At 47.0% G+C, this 15,523-nt stretch overlaps 1 protein-coding gene across 1 annotated transcript in view; it reads left to right on the top strand.

Moving 5' to 3' along the window:
• Positions 1–15,523, top strand: part of KIF27 (kinesin family member 27) — a 455,459-nt gene that overhangs the window by 55,469 nt on the left and 384,467 nt on the right. Inside the window, exon 4 of the mRNA XM_069229770.1 lies at positions 7,172–8,148. Within this exon, the coding sequence (XP_069085871.1) occupies positions 7,172–8,148 (977 nt within the window). The remainder of the gene's footprint in view (positions 1–7,171; positions 8,149–15,523) is intronic.

The raw sequence follows: 15,523 nt of genomic DNA, 5'->3' as shown, positions 1-15,523 counted from the left end.
AGATGATGTTGTTGTTGTTTTAAATTACTGATACAAAAATGTATCCCCAGCTGAGAAGTCTATTATGCTATTGTTGACATATGGCTCTTAGCAGTAGTGAATCCAGGGTGAAGACCCATTCTCTGCCTTCTGCCAGCCTGCAGCTGAATTAGCCACATAGATGGGGAAGGACTAACAATTCATCGGCCCACCTGATCAGGTAAGTTGGCAGGCTCACCAGAAGTTTTGTGAGGCATACTGCCACTTTAAGCACAGCCCTTCATCTTAGATGTTAGCTGCAATACAGCTTTGCTTTTTGATTGTCGAATTCTAGTTTATATTCTGGTCACATCATCCCCACACCAGCAGTCAAACTGTGCACATCTGCTTTGCCACTTCGGATGGTACACCTGCCACAGAGTTGCCCCATCTTGTTCCTCTGTGCCGCCTGTAAACTCAAGCCAGTCTTCTTCTGGGCAGATATGGCTGTTACCAATGGTCCTTGATTATTTGTTTTTCATTTCAAATGTTTTTATTAAGAAATTTGTAACATAGGTACTTGGATGTGTCAGAGCATTCAGCACATAAAAGTAAGCAGGTTACTTAAACAAGTTAGGATGTTACATATGCAAGTGATAGAATCATGTCACCTTATATAATTGTCCAATAGGATAAATTGTACACAAGTTAAAACTGTATCTTATGAATATTACCAATTATATTTTTAATAACAAGAAGAATAGGGATGGAATTAGAACAAAGAAAAAAGTAAGGACAGAGTAGAATATAGTGTGGTATAGGAGACTGGAACTACTGGCCCGTGTTGATGTTATTTGTCTGTGGTACCTCAAAAAGGCAATATTGTTACTTGCAGTTGAGAGAACAGGAATAAAGAGAGAAAATGTTGTTCCCCTAATGAGAGTTTTTGATGTTTTTTTTTTTTTTTTTTTTTTTACATCAGGAGGGTCCAACACCTTGATGAAGGGAGGCAGAGGAAAATAAAGACCTGCTTACATATTTTCTATAATTTATGACACAACATTAAGTTACTAAATAATGTACTATGCTTTTGTGACAATATCAAAGACGTACAGTGGCGCAAGTGGGTCTGATCTATACTGTGACTCTATGTCTAGGCAAATCCTGTGGACTAAATATCCGATCTCACCCTGTTCCATTCTTTGCATTTTAGCATACATGGGCTTGTACAATGTATAGCTCACCACACTCGTCCAAGGTTGGTAAGCCCCCACTTTTCTGAGTCAGCATCCATTAACAGACTCACAAAGGATTAAAGGTTATACTTTCTCTATCCTACAACCAGAACATCCTCCAGTCTTTAGCAAGCATTCACAAAGCCAGGAGTTCTTGCCTTTTGGCTTTGCCAATGCACATGTGCATGTGCTTATGTATCATGATGGTACAGCAGCTTAGCTTGATGAAGAGCTGACAAATACCTTTACTTGTGGAATATCACAAGTGTCATTTCATTTTTCTTATATACCATTCCAAAATGGTGGATTCCAGTGTTGGGGTGGTGAATAAAAAAATAAGTTAAATGTCTTTGAAAGTGTGCATTCAAAAAGGTGCAGTCCAGCAGAAAATTAAAACTGATGAGCTCTCCAATACAGAGCAAATAAAGAAAAATTAAAGTGCATGACTGATTAGCAAATGAGGAGAAATTGTGGAGTGGGGTGGAGAAAAGTAAACACCACTCAACAGCGAGATTAATGTTCAACATGGTAGTGGAAACAATGGACGAGGAGGCGGAAGTGCTAAAATGAAAAATAAATTACAAAAAAAAACTCAACGTAAGAGGGTGGGAAGCAATGGGCATGTTTTTGGGGTATGAAGGGCATGGAGATGAAAATGTGAAGGGAAAGCAACACACGGAGGAGAGAGCAAACAACACATGCACTCCAGTATAGTGCTAGAAGCAAAAGATGGATTAGTACTCTGAATGTGAACAGTGGAAAGATACAAGCCATCCAATCAAACAAATAATAAAGAAATTATACCTAGGTGAGAGACAAACACAAGAAGAGGAAGAAAAACCAATGAATGTGATGCAAGAAAGTAAGATGAAAAAGAAAGTCAAGAATGGTAAGTAATGGGCTGACCCAAAGCCAATTAGTGCTGATATTGTCCACAATAAGGGGCATATTTATGAAATGGTGGTGCAGCACAGCTCAGTAAGTCACCTTGCTGTGCTGCATCACTGGGAAAGGGCAGGAATGCACCATGGGACAAGGGTGTCTGTGTTGCAAGCAGGATTGCTTTTGTGCACTAAGGAGCACCTTCATGCACAAAAACAATCCTGAGAGGCTTTTTCCTCTATCTGATAGAGATATCTGGCTGCAGATCCCTTACCTTATAATTATTCCCCAGGCACCAGACTGGATCTGGATTTTTTTCCAGAAGTACCACTGCACGACAGTAGAGGGTATCGTACGACTCTGTAGTGATGTCCTCTACAAGATGTGACGTTGTTGGAGTCCATATAACCCCTCCCTGATGCACTGACATCAGTTCCTTCTTTTCCACGCTGCAACGCAGGTCCGGAGTTACCTAAGGCCTCTGGCCTATCGCAACAAAATCTTTTTCTTTTGTCAAGGGAACAGTGTGCCCCTTTTTCTATATGTCCTCGAAGTTCAAGCCCTGTGGGTCCTGTGGCAGGCAGATGTTGGCCACATGTTGAGAATACCACGACTATGAGAATTGCGACTGCTTTCGTCGCCTTCATCTGAAGGCATTATGAGAATGCCGTATGAAGATTTTGGCAGTGCGTCTGGTGGAGGCCCTGCGCCATTGTCGATCTCGCTCCAAATCCAGGGAGCAGTTGCGAGTTTTTTCCAGGAGTCATTCCTGTAATTGTCCCTCAGCCTTGAAAGAGCAGACTGAGAAGCGCCCAGCAGTCAAAGTCAGAGCATCCACCTGGGGCAGGTAAATCTGGTGTTTCCCACACCCTCTCCCAATCATGAGTTGAGGAGTCACTGCATATATCCACCCCACATCTCCCTACTTTCCCTGGAGCCGGGACGACTCTGGCTTAGATGCAGGATTATTATGACTCCATTCATGCCATCTTTTGGCCCATACCTCGCGCTTTCTATCCCCAAAGAGGTTAGAGGTACCCTAGCTGACTCCACACCGGCAGATTTGCTCTCGCCGTCAGATAGGTCCTCTGTATCCATTCTCTGATCCATTCTGGCTCTGGTGCACAGCCCTTCTGGCTTCCCACCTGCGATGTTGGAGTTCCATCAGCCAATGTGGGTGAAGCTGGACAACGCCAAACCTATTATCCTATCCGAATCGGAAGCAATGCCGCACTGACACTGGCTGACGTCAGGTGCGGTGCCTGTAGACTTGAATATCTTTCCTCCCTCTTCTCATCATTTTGGAAGAACAGGCTTTTGGAGGTAAAGGAGAGGGACTGGTGTTTGACAACCCTGTGGATGAGACTGTCCAGCCTCCTCTGGAGGGTAGTTGACTGACTGAGTTGGGCAAGACTAGTGGCCTTGAGTCCTCTCCAGCCTCAGACCTCCTTCCCCTCCCCAGCCTTGTGCCTGAGGCGAGCTTCTCTTTTGCAGAGTTTCTGAAGAGGACAGCTACGGACCTAGAATTGCAGCTCCCCCTCTCTGAAGGTCACCACTAACCCCTTGTTGACGGTGCTTCACCAGGGTCAGACAGGAGTAAAGCGTGCGCTCCCACAAAGTGAAACTCTCTATGCGGGAGCCCCTGTGGATAGATACCTAGCCCATAGACACTGGTCTGCCCCTGGAGACCCTGCTTGTCTTATCCGGCACCCAACAAGATGTTTTGTTGTGCAGGTTGCTACAGCCTCTTCTGACCTCACAGTGTCCTCCCAAACGTTACTCCGGAAAGGAAGTCTAGATGGTTGGAATCATGTGGATGAGATCTTTTCTCCTCAACCAGCTCGGCCTTGCAATCGATAAGTACCTCATGTGTTCTGGGCTGTTTTTCTCATGCATTGTGGGATTCGATGGCGTGTCTGCTACCTTTGCTTCCAGAGGAGACTCGGAGAGAACTTGCCCATTCACTCCAGGATGAACAAGAAGCAGCTCGGTATGTCATAAAGTGTGGTATGGCTACCACAGACTCAGCTGGTTGAGCCTTGGTTCACTCTTTGGTGCTGCTACACCACTCTGGCTTTTCGGAGGCTGATCGATCCATTTTGGTAGACATGACCTTCGATGATACTCGCCTGATCGACGCTCATGCTGATTCTGCATTACAACGCATCAGGGACAGCCAGGGTGGGAAAGATTTGTAAATGTGTCTTTTGTATACCTTACAGATGGACCCATTCCAGTGCTAGGTCCTATACTTCCTGCTGAGTCACGTTTCAGTCCCCTTTTTTCATTCAGTTTGGATCATTCCACCTTCTGGTGGCACCTGGTATGGTGTTCCTGCCTCTGCAGGTATTCCTGTTTTTCTCTGTTACTGACAGCTTTTTGTTGCATGCTGTCTGGGATATGTATGTTCTTTGTGACCCTAAGTGGGTTTAGTACCTGTTGAACATAGGGTTTTTTCTTTTTCTCTGAAGATGGTCTTCGTGCTCAAGAGATGGTACCGGTATGGTATGTTCTCTGCTATATGTAGAGAATGTTTTGTATTCCTAATATCTTTTATTACTCTTCGTATCCCTTATAGAGAACTTGTCTTTTATCTTCCTGGATACTTTTGTGCATTGCCCTTCGCTTGCACAATTGTCGTTTCATAGCAGTGGCAGGGTCTTGTGCCTGTGGTGGGCCAGGCTCCCCAGGACAAGGGTTCATATCCTGCCTTGGCTAACAATATCCCATATGGTGGCAACGTAGCTCGCCTTTTGATCGTATTGTCTTGCTCTTATTATTGGAGCATTATTATGCTTCTCCTTCTAGTGTTGTTTTTCTTGCTCTACCTCAGCATCATGGGCTCTTGCCACTGGTATCTCCAGCACTGGTAGTCCACTGGTGCAGATTCCTTCTTGTGTCTGTGTGAGTGATGCTCATGGTATTTTCTCTTGTGCTACCAGTCTTACTGTCCTTGTACTGCTTCTTCTTCTTCACAAGGTGATGTGCAATACTTTCTTATAGCTTGGAGGTAAGGTCCTGTACCTTGGCTGCTACATGCTCCATTTGGGCTAGAGGCTATTCACCATTCTGGGCCTCTAGCTTTCCACATTTTATTCTGAAGACGCCACCATTGGTCATCTTCTGTGTAGGTGGCTATCTTCCATCTTACGATGGCTAACTGGTTGTTTACACATGTTCTTTAAACATTATTGTTCCATCATGTGTTCAGATTAGTTTGTAAGAGGATTGGTTATTCCGTTCGGATACGAAGGGGGTCTCCCTGCTGGGCTCCTTTCACTCTTTCCTTCAGAGTGTCATGATATTTCTACCCCTCTAATGGTAGTTATAATGCTTCTGAATTATTCTTGAGATTCCTCATTTATAAGGGTATATTCCCTGTGTACCTCACTCCCTTCGGGTGATGCCCATATGCATGAGTATAATGAAGGTTGTAGATGTGCTTTGTCTTTTACTTTCTACATTTTTTAGAGTATCTTCTCTCTTTCTAGACCGGCTTGTTCTGGTCAGTGACTTTTTGCAGGATCACTCGCATTTGTAGTGAAAACGGCTACGCATTTGCTCAGAAGCACCTCCCTGAGGGCTTATGTGCTCCTTCTACCAGAATTAGGTCTGCGATCGCTGCATTAGAGTGCAGTCAGGTCAGTTGTGATGGGCATTTTGCCCATTCAGCCCTGCAGGATTTCCTTGTCTGAAACTGGTCCGTAGAATCTCCACTGGGGATGGTATTGCTTTGGTATATAATTCTAAGGTAAGGAATCTGCTGCTAGATGTCTCTATCAGATAACCAAGTTACTTACCTTTGGTAATGCCTTGTCTGGTAGAGGCAGGATCTAGCCGCAGATTCCAAACCGACCCACCCATCCTTCCCGCTCTGCGGACTGATTTCTTAGGATAGGGACTCCCATTACAGGGGAAGCTCTGCAAACTGGTTTATCTTTTTATCTCACGTATCCCTCTCTTGGCATTAGGATGCCTTCATTGGGAGTTCATAATTGATTAACACTGAGATGTCTCTTTCTGGCACACTATATCCATAGGCAGTTTCTATAAGTGACTGCATTTTGGTGCAGAAAACAATCATAGAAGGGGAGGGGATTATATGGCCTCCATTGATGTCACATCCGGTGGATGACGACTCTACGTAGCCACACAACCTCCTCTACGGCCGAGCAGAGGTGCTGGAAAAAAAATTCCATATCCAGTCTGGCATCTGGGGAAGAACTCTAAGGTAAGGAATCTGCGTCTCGATCCTGTCTCGACTAGATAAGTTGTTACCAAACGTAAGTAACTTGTTCTTCCATGCATGCTGCATTAATTCAGCACACATAGAAAGAGGAAGAAATAAGGAGGAATAAACATATTTCTCCTCACCTGTGGAGGCGTAAGATTTTGGTGCATTCCTAGGTCTACCAGTTCTAGCAAATCTGTGAATGTGTCAAAATCCATGGATGTTGCGTAGGAACACCCATGCAACAGTCAGAATAGGCAGAATTCTAGTAGGACTCCAGCTAGCAAAGAGAGAACTCTTCCCAAAAATGTGGCTGTCTGGCACCCCACCACATTTTTTTAATCAACGCGTAACAGATGATTTCAAATATTAGATATCATTCAAGTTTCATCACTTTCCAAGTAGGTGGCCTGTGTTACACTAATGAGCCCCAAATGGGGTGGTTTGTTGGTAATTATTTAATAATGTCTAAGATGACAGTCTTTGAAAAAAACTTTCTTTTTAACTCTCTGTAGATTATGACATTTAACTGCACTTTTGCTTGGAATCACCACAGGTATAAAATGGATGTTTCCCAATGAAAATCTGCATATCTACAGCCTTTTCTCTTGTGTTTGAATTATTGTGAAATGGTTTATTTCTGCTGCTTCCAACAACATAACTCAGTCTGTCCTTTACACAATAGTGACAGTGACATTGGAAACATCCTGAAAATGTATGAATTCAATTTGTGATGATCACAGACAAATAATGTATTGTGGTATGATGCATTCAGTACAGCTGTAGGTAGGACTAATGAGAATATTGTAATGGAGATGAGCGGTAAATGTCAAAACACATGCTTCAGTTTGTTCTGTGTTCTAAGTTATTATAGGTGCCAAGGAATGCCAGGTGGAGAGTGCAGAGGAGGTCATGAGCCTTTTAGAAATCGGAAATGCTGCTCGCCACACAGGCACTACGCAAATGAATGAACACTCCAGTCGATCCCATGCCATTTTTACCATCAGTATTTGTCAACAGCGGCCAAAGCAGTCACAGAACTCTCCCGACACTGCTCAAGATGGTGACCCGAGAGCGGTCCAGATGATCTTCTCGAAGTTCCACTTTGTGGATTTGGCAGGGTCAGAGAGAGTGACCAAAACAGGGAACACAGGTGAGCGCTTCAAAGAATCCATACAAATAAACAGTGGTTTGCTAGCCCTGGGCAATGTGATAAGTGCTCTTGGAGATCCCAAGAGAAAAAGTGCTCATGTTCCATACAGGGACGCTAAGATCACACGTATCCTCAAAGACTCGCTCGGGGGAAATGCCAAAACTGTTATGATCACTTGCATTAGCCCGTCCTCTTCTGACTTTGATGAGTCGTTAAACTCCCTCAAATATGCCAACAGAGCTCGAAATATTAGAAATAAACCCATTGTGAACTACAACCCAGACTGGGACCGGATAGATGAGATGGAACATGAAATCAAGGCTCTGCGAGAAGCCTTGCAGAACCAGCGTTCCAGTGTGCTGGCCCGTGCAAGTCAGGTATCCCAAGAATGGGGCCAGGACAAAACCCAGAAACGCTCCCTTGAAGAACAGCTTACGCAGCTTCAGACTGAGTGTTTCAACCAACGAAACTGTATTGAAGAAGCATTTACATTCATCACAGATGTGAAGGATACTTGCACCCTAACGAAGAGTAAACAGTTGCAGTTGCAGGACTGGTTGAATATGGTAGAGGGTCTAAGAAATGAAATCCCGAACATTTCTGGCGTCAATAACCAAACTGGTAGTGGAAGAGAGGAACCGCATCATATAACTATACTCCAACTGAAGCGGGAGCTGAAAAAATGCCAGGTATTTACTTTTTCCTGAATTTATCTTTTTGACATTTTTTGTTTTTGTCATAATAAACATATTTTAAATTGCATGCTATTACTAAAACAAATAATTTTCAGACCAAGGCCCTCATCATGACCCCATCGGTCGGCAGAACACTAGCGGTAATACCGCCAACAGGATGGCAGTGTTCCACCAATGTATTATGACCGTGGTGTCACCACGGTCATACCGCCGGTCCCACCAGGATACCGTCAGGCTTCAGCCGGGTGGTCATAATCCGCCAGGGCAGCTCTGCAAGCAGCACTGCCCTTGGGATTATGAGTCCCCAACCACCAGCCTGTCCATGGTGGTACACACCGCCATGGAAATGCTGGCGGTAAGGGGGACTCGGGGTGCCCCTGCACTGCCCATGCAGTTAGCATGGGCAGTGCAGGGGCTCGCAGCCACAGTCCCATTGCGCATTTCACTGCCCGAATTACAGGTAGTTAAATGCGCGACGGGTGCTACTGCACACGCTGCACATCAACATTGCCCCCGGCTCGATTCCGAGCCGGCTTCAATGTTGATGTGACTTTTCCGCTGCCCCAGAGAAAAAGTCATAATAGGGGGCCAAGCATACCACAAGCACTGGCGGAATGTTGGCTACCGCGGCTTTGGCGGTCTTTTTACAAGACCGCCAAAGTCGTAATGATGGCCTAAATCTTTGCGTCTCTGGCCATGAGTATTTAGATGATGTTTTCCTCACCATTATGTGCCAGCATTATGGCAAAAGACTCCTGAGCAGGCAGTAAGCCTTCTGTTGTACAAGTTGGCACATATTGGCTGCTTTTTGTATTATTTGTGATGAGGATGAACACTGTAGTTAATGTGTTTTTTTGTTGGGTTTTGTGATTTCTTGTTACACCACCAGCAAACATTTGATCTAGTGTATATTAAAATAAACATTTAATCTAGTTTATATTTAAAACATTTTTTTTCTTGTTAAACTGTTTTTATTGGCATTTATCGTATAATAAAACAATGATACAAGCAACTCAAATCACAAATAGCCTCAAGCAATATACCAGGTGTGTCAGTTCCCCCCTCACCCCAATTCTAATCATATCAATGCTCCACAGTTGGTAGCGCTGCATTCTGCGTAGAACTCAAATATTCCCATCCGGAATAAGTGCAGCAGCACGCAAATAAATGATATCACGTGCAGAAAAAGAGAAAACAACAATACTAACAACCAAATTATATGTCCCGTCTCCCACTCTGTACAAAGTCTGAGGATATAGCAGAAAAGCAAAGGAATCACACACACCCTTGTAGCCACACACCCAATCCTACCCAGTGTCCCTCCCCGTGGGCTGATTCTTACATGTGGAAAAGGTGCAGAGCCCTAAGACGCGGGCTACAGGCTGTGAGTGGTATGCCCCTGGAGAGGAACCTCACCAGAGGGTCCCAAATGTAGTCAAAGCTTCTCCTGGAGTCGCCCAATTTATCAGATAATCGCTCCATAGCGAGCCGGCGCAACAGTCTAGTATACCACAATGCTATTGGGGAGGTTCTGTTTTTTTCCAATATGACGCTAGAGCTGTCTTTGCTGCACCTAATGTCAACCACATAATAGAACGATCGCCCTGTTTTTGGTGTTGCAGATCCGGAGCACGCAAGCCCAGTAAAATATGTGCCGGTGAGGACGGGACGGGGTAACCCAGAATCTCTTTTAAATGTGACAGGATTTCGTTCCAGTATGGGCGGATAACGGGCAGTCCCACCAGATGTGCCTCAAATCTCCCAACATCCCACATCCTCGCCAACACCTGTCAGACACCTGGGGATAGAGTTTTTTAAGTTACTCTGGGTAGCGGTACCAATTGTAAAGAATTTTATAATTTGCTTCCCTAGCTCCCATGGAGTGGTTATATTTGACTATGTCCTGAACCAGGTGGTGCCAGAGACCCTCCTCCACCTGGGAATCCAGAACCTGCTCCCAGAAAGACAGGTGCCGGGGGGGTATAAGCGCGCTTCGCCGACGCCAGCAACCTATATAGTGTGGAAATACTACCCCGCGCTACCCCTCCCTGCTGAACAAACCTCTCAATGGGAAGAAGATCCCTGGTGGGCGCAGCCCGCATAGGAGGCTGAGTCACCCAGTGGAGTAATTGATTATAATGAAAGCGCTCAGAGAGAGGTAGATGAAAGTCTCTGCAGCAATTTTCGAATGTACGTACATGTTCCCCATGGAATAGGTCAACGATCATCAAGCAGCCTCTCTCCCTCCACCTATCAAAGGGACCCGGGGTAGCTTCCGGGGGAAAGGCCGTGTTATAGTAGATTGGGGTATGGGGTGAAGGAAAGGTTGGGAGCCTATAGGCTCTTGTCACCGTGTCCCAAACCTGAAGGGTGGTAGCGGTGGGAGTGCTGAGATAAGCGTTTTTTGGGCGGTCTCCTTTGGGTTTCCACAGCACATCCCATAGTGTCCGTCCTGTCACCGCCCTGTCCATGTGAAGCCACAGCTTGTCGGATTCTCAGAGTGACCACTCAGCGATAACGCGGAGCTGTGCCGCCCTGTAATACATGAGAGAATCCGGGAGGGCCAAACCAACCTTAGCCCTGCGTCACGTAAGCAATTTATTGGAGAGCCAAGCTCTAGTTTCTTGCCAAATGAACCGGGTGAACATCTTACGGAGCTCTGTGTAAAAATCCTTAGGAATGTCAATAGGCACACTTTGGAACAGATATAAAAACTGTGGGAGTACCGTCATCTTAATGGTGTTGATACGACCTAACCATGAATGCCAGAGCGTCGACCATCTCTCAAAGTCCGCTCGTAGCGTCCTAAGTAGAGGTGGAAAATTTGCCTTAAACCGGTCGGGGTGACCCTGACTCCCAGGTACAAAATTTCTTTCTTGGCCCATGCAAATGGAGAAGTGGCGGCTAACACCCCCATCTCAGCAGTAGGAACTGTTCAGTTAGGGATATATGATTTCCCCCTCTTCACTTTGAAGCCTGCTACCTGCTCGAAGAGACCCAACTCCTTCTGGCAGGTCAGAAGGGTCATAGGTGGTTTAGTAACAAAAAGCAAGATGTCACCTTTTCCATCAGGTGGATGACCCTTCTCAAATTATCATGTGTTTGCCGACCTTTGATAAAGCCCGATTGGTCAGGATGAATCAGATCTGGCAACACCCCTTCAAGTCTCTGGGCTAAGATTTTGGAATAAAGTTTTGCATCGAGATCAAGCAGGGCGATGGGCTTATAGGAGGCACAAAGCTGAGGGTCCTTCCCCTCCTTAGGAATAAGTGTGATCAGGGCTTCTCCCATAGTGGGGGATAGTGTGTGCTCGGTTCTTATGAAATTGAACAGGTCAACTAGGTGATGTGTTAGCTCTGCCCCAAAAGTTTTGTAAAAATGCGCAGGGAATCCATCGGGACCTGGCGCTTTGTGTATTGGAAGGGAGTTGATGGCTTCCCGCACTTTGTCTGTGGTGAATGGGGCAGCCAGGAATTCGTTAGTGTTGCGGAAAACCTGTGGGAGCTGAGTGTGTTGCAGATAGCATTCCTGGGCGTGGGCACTTGGATTATCTGATTTATATAGTCAGGAATAGAAGTTCCTAAAAGCTTGCGCTTTCTCCTCATCTGAATAATGTTCCCCTGACTCATCCCACACTTGCGCTATATAGTTCTTAGTTTTCTTGGCACGTAATTGCCTGGCCAGGAGAGGGCCTATTTTGTTCCCACTTACATAATGTGATTTCTGGAGCCTCAACAATGCAACTTCTGCCCTGTTCGTGTAAATAGATTGCAATTTGCCTTTAATGGAAGTTACTTTCTTCTGAGTCTGCCAGGTAGGAGAAAACTTATGGGTCTGTTCAGCCACCTTCAATGCACTCTCCAGACCTTGTCTTTCTTCGGCTTTCAACTGGTGCAGTGATGACGCTAAGGACATGCATGTGCCCCTGAGGACTGCTTTAAATGCGTCCCAGGTGATGGGGGGAAGAGTGTCCCCTGTTTTATTATTCTGTAAAAATTCTCTGATAGCTCTCCGCAACTTGTCTCAAGTCGTTGGGTCACGTATTAAAATGTTTGGAAAGTACCAACGTCTGCTCCTTGAACCCAGGAGGGACCACTCCAAACCCACCTCAACCGGTGTGTGATCAGATATGATAATCGGGTGTATAGTTGCAGATCGGAGAGATTGCCGAAGTGGCTGACTTAAAAATATATAGTCAATCCTGGAGTAGGATCTATGAGCGTGGGAGAAGAATGTATAATCTTTCCCCGTGGGGTGAAACGTGCATCAAGATTCAAAGAGCCCCAATCTATGAAGACCCGTCTTAACGGATTTCGCAAAGGCACTTGTAAGCGGTCTCTGGTGGCGTGTTGTGTCCTGAGCTTCATCCCAAATCAAGTTAAAGTCTCCCAGCAGCACTATCTCACCCTCCGCAAAACCCCCCAAATGGTCATGGAAGCTCAATAGAAACTGCGTTTGGCCACTATTGGGCGCATAGAGTGTGGCCACCGTACAAGTCTGCCCCCTAGGGTGCCCTTTACCAATAGGAATCTACCCTCCTTATCCTGTTTCGACCCCGAGAGTTGGAAGTGTATGGCCCTATGGAACAGCAGGGCTACCCCGCAATGCTTTGTTGTCGTGGAAGCAGTATATATATCTGCGGGTATTGTTTGTGCTGTAGTCTGTGATCTTCTCCCCTCTTGAGATGTGTTTCCTGCAATGCCACAATATCATATTGGTGGTCATCAAAGAACCTCCGTAGCTGTGACCGCTTATTGGGGGAATTGAGCCCCTTAACATTCCATGTTAGATAATGTAGCATCTTGTCAGTGTGACCAAGAGCACCTTGCCTCTGGGTACATCCGACCCAAGTTGTCACTCGCGTCCTCATCTCCCCCCCTCCGTCCCAGGACCCCAGATGTCTCCTGCCCCCCGACTGTTCATCCATGCGTAGTAGGAACAACAAACAATAATCAAACATAGAAAATAACAACAGAACAGATAACTCAGAAACTACAAGTCGCTGGTACTCAAACCTCTGCGGTCCTCATGGTCGGGAAGGGGTATTCATCCGCGTCCCTCTCCTGACAGACTACTTTAGAAAGCTCTAACAGTGTCCGGTGTGAGGAACTCCTTTATCACTTGCTGGAGGGATGGTAGGGAACACACCGGAAGCACGCAGCCCGCTAGCGCCCCGTGGCCAGTCCTAAGACTCTGGGCCTTCCCCCAAAGGGGGTTTCTCCCCCCCGGGCTCTTTGAGAGCCCCCATGCGGCCTCCATCCAAGATCCTGTCCTCTGCCCCTAGGCGAACATGCTTCTGATATCTGCTCAGTGCATAAGTCTACGTCTTGGGGGTCTTCCTCCCACTCCTCGGCTGCCTCCATTGATCCAAAGCAGTGGATGTGGAAGGGTCCTCTCGACACTGCAACTCTCCCGGTGGCTCAAGTCCGGTGTCTGCATTCTTCTCCTGCAGCCCCTGTGCAGCCGCTGCTGCCCCATACGCTAAACAGTGGTATGATTTGTTGTTGAGTTCAAAAGCTATGCCAAAGGGGAATGTCCATCTGTACCTAACATTTTTCAATCTCAGCTCACCTGTTACAGGGTGAAACTGCTGCCGGCGGAGCAGTGTGGCTGGAGCAATGTCCTGGAAAAGGGTGCACTGTGCCCCTTGAAAAGACACAAAGTCCTGTTGCCTCGCCCTTTGAAGGATGCGCTCCTTGACCTTGAATGAGCTCAATTTCACCAGGATGTCTCTAGGTCTCTTATTCTCATTGGCGGAGCGGCTCCCCACCCTATGCACTCTTTCAAACTGTATTGCTGGGTGTTTTTCGCCCAGGAGGGTGGGGAAGAGACCCACCACAAACGCCTCCTGATCTGCTCCCTCACTGCCCTTCTCCAGCCCCCTCACTCTAATGTTGTCTCTGCGGGAGCGGTTTTCCAAGTCCTCGCATTTGAGTATCGAAAGCTGGAGTTGCGACTTGAGCTGTGTGACCTCTTTCTCCATAGGACTTACTTGTTGTTTCATCTCGTGGACCTGCGTTCCTAGATTTAATGTATGGGTCCCCACGGAATCCACGTCTGCCTGAAGAGAGGCCATGCGACTATTAATGTCCGATTGGAAAGCATCCAGCGCGGCCTTAAAGTAGTCGTGAGTTCCTCTTGCAATTCCGCCTTGAAGGTGCGAAGGGACGACAGAAGGTCCTCCTTAGTGAGTGCCATGTCCCCTGACTGTGGCAACGGGAGCACCCCGGATCTGGCAGGCACAAAATAACTGGAGACCCTATTAGATTGTAGCCTCCGTTGAGGCACAGGCGCCCCCAAGGACCTCTCTCACTTGTGCTCCTATTGCCACTGTGCTCACCACTTCCTCTGCTCTACCCCGGCTGCTCCTTACCAGGACATGCCTCCCCACGCCAAGACCGCCATATAATTCCCTTTCACGGGGAGCAGAAGGTCCGTCGAGTTACCCCTCGGCCATGTGCCTCCACGGGGAAGCTCCGCATGGGCTGACCTTGGGCGACATGTTGGGGTCAGGCAGAAGCATCAGGCATGCCCCGGGACCGGGCATCCAGGGGCCCGCCGTCGCCCCCTCCACTCCTCTATGGGGGTTGCGAGCCAATGTTCCCCTTCCTGCTGTCCCCGGCTCTCTCTCCCCGCCGGCACCGCCCCGCCTCCAGCGTCGCTTCAAGTTGCGGTTGGGCCCTGCCTTACCCCGCGGTCACCAGGTGCTCCTGGAGGGGCCTCACTGCCCCTTGCCGATCCACAATGGGGGCCGCCACGTGCCCCAACCACGTGCCCTTTGCCCTTCCCAGGGTGGCACAGAAGCGCGGGCCTCAAGGCTCCCGGCCCGCGCTCCAGGCACAGGTTATAGTTACCATAGGGCGTGAGTTACAGTTACTTGAGTTAATCTTAACTATAACTGCTGAATTTCTATGGTTTTGTGTGAGGAAATTCAGAACCTAACTATAATGTCCTGGTAACCTTTGTTTTTTTCAGTGAATTTCTATGTTTTTTTAGTGCACAGATGTAAATATAACTAGCACCGCGTACGGCCTTTGGTCGTGCATGGTGGGATTGGCTGCAGGCCCGGCAGCCGACCCTTCTGCATGCACCCAAAACCAAACTGCACATGGTGAGGTTGGATGCAGTGGGTGTTTTTTTTTCCTTCAGTTTTTCTCGGGATCCGCAGATCTAAAAGTGGATCTGCCGGTCTGTGGATCCACCTGTGGATCTGCGGATCGGATAAAAAAAGATAATTGGGCAATTGTTTGCCCACAAAGGGTCCCTAAAGGACCCCTCAATGTGTCCTTTGGGGTCAGGATACCTCTCCCTCAGATTTTCTACTGAACGTTGTGCTAAGGAGTCTTCACTGAGCTCTGCTCAGTTATTT

The sequence above is a fragment of the Pleurodeles waltl genome, chromosome 1_1 (genome assembly GCF_031143425.1).
Source record: "Pleurodeles waltl isolate 20211129_DDA chromosome 1_1, aPleWal1.hap1.20221129, whole genome shotgun sequence".
In the NCBI taxonomy this organism is placed as follows: domain Eukaryota; kingdom Metazoa; phylum Chordata; class Amphibia; order Caudata; family Salamandridae; genus Pleurodeles; species Pleurodeles waltl.
Note: the sequence above shows the minus strand (reverse complement) of the source record. Positions and strands in the feature narration are given on the sequence as shown.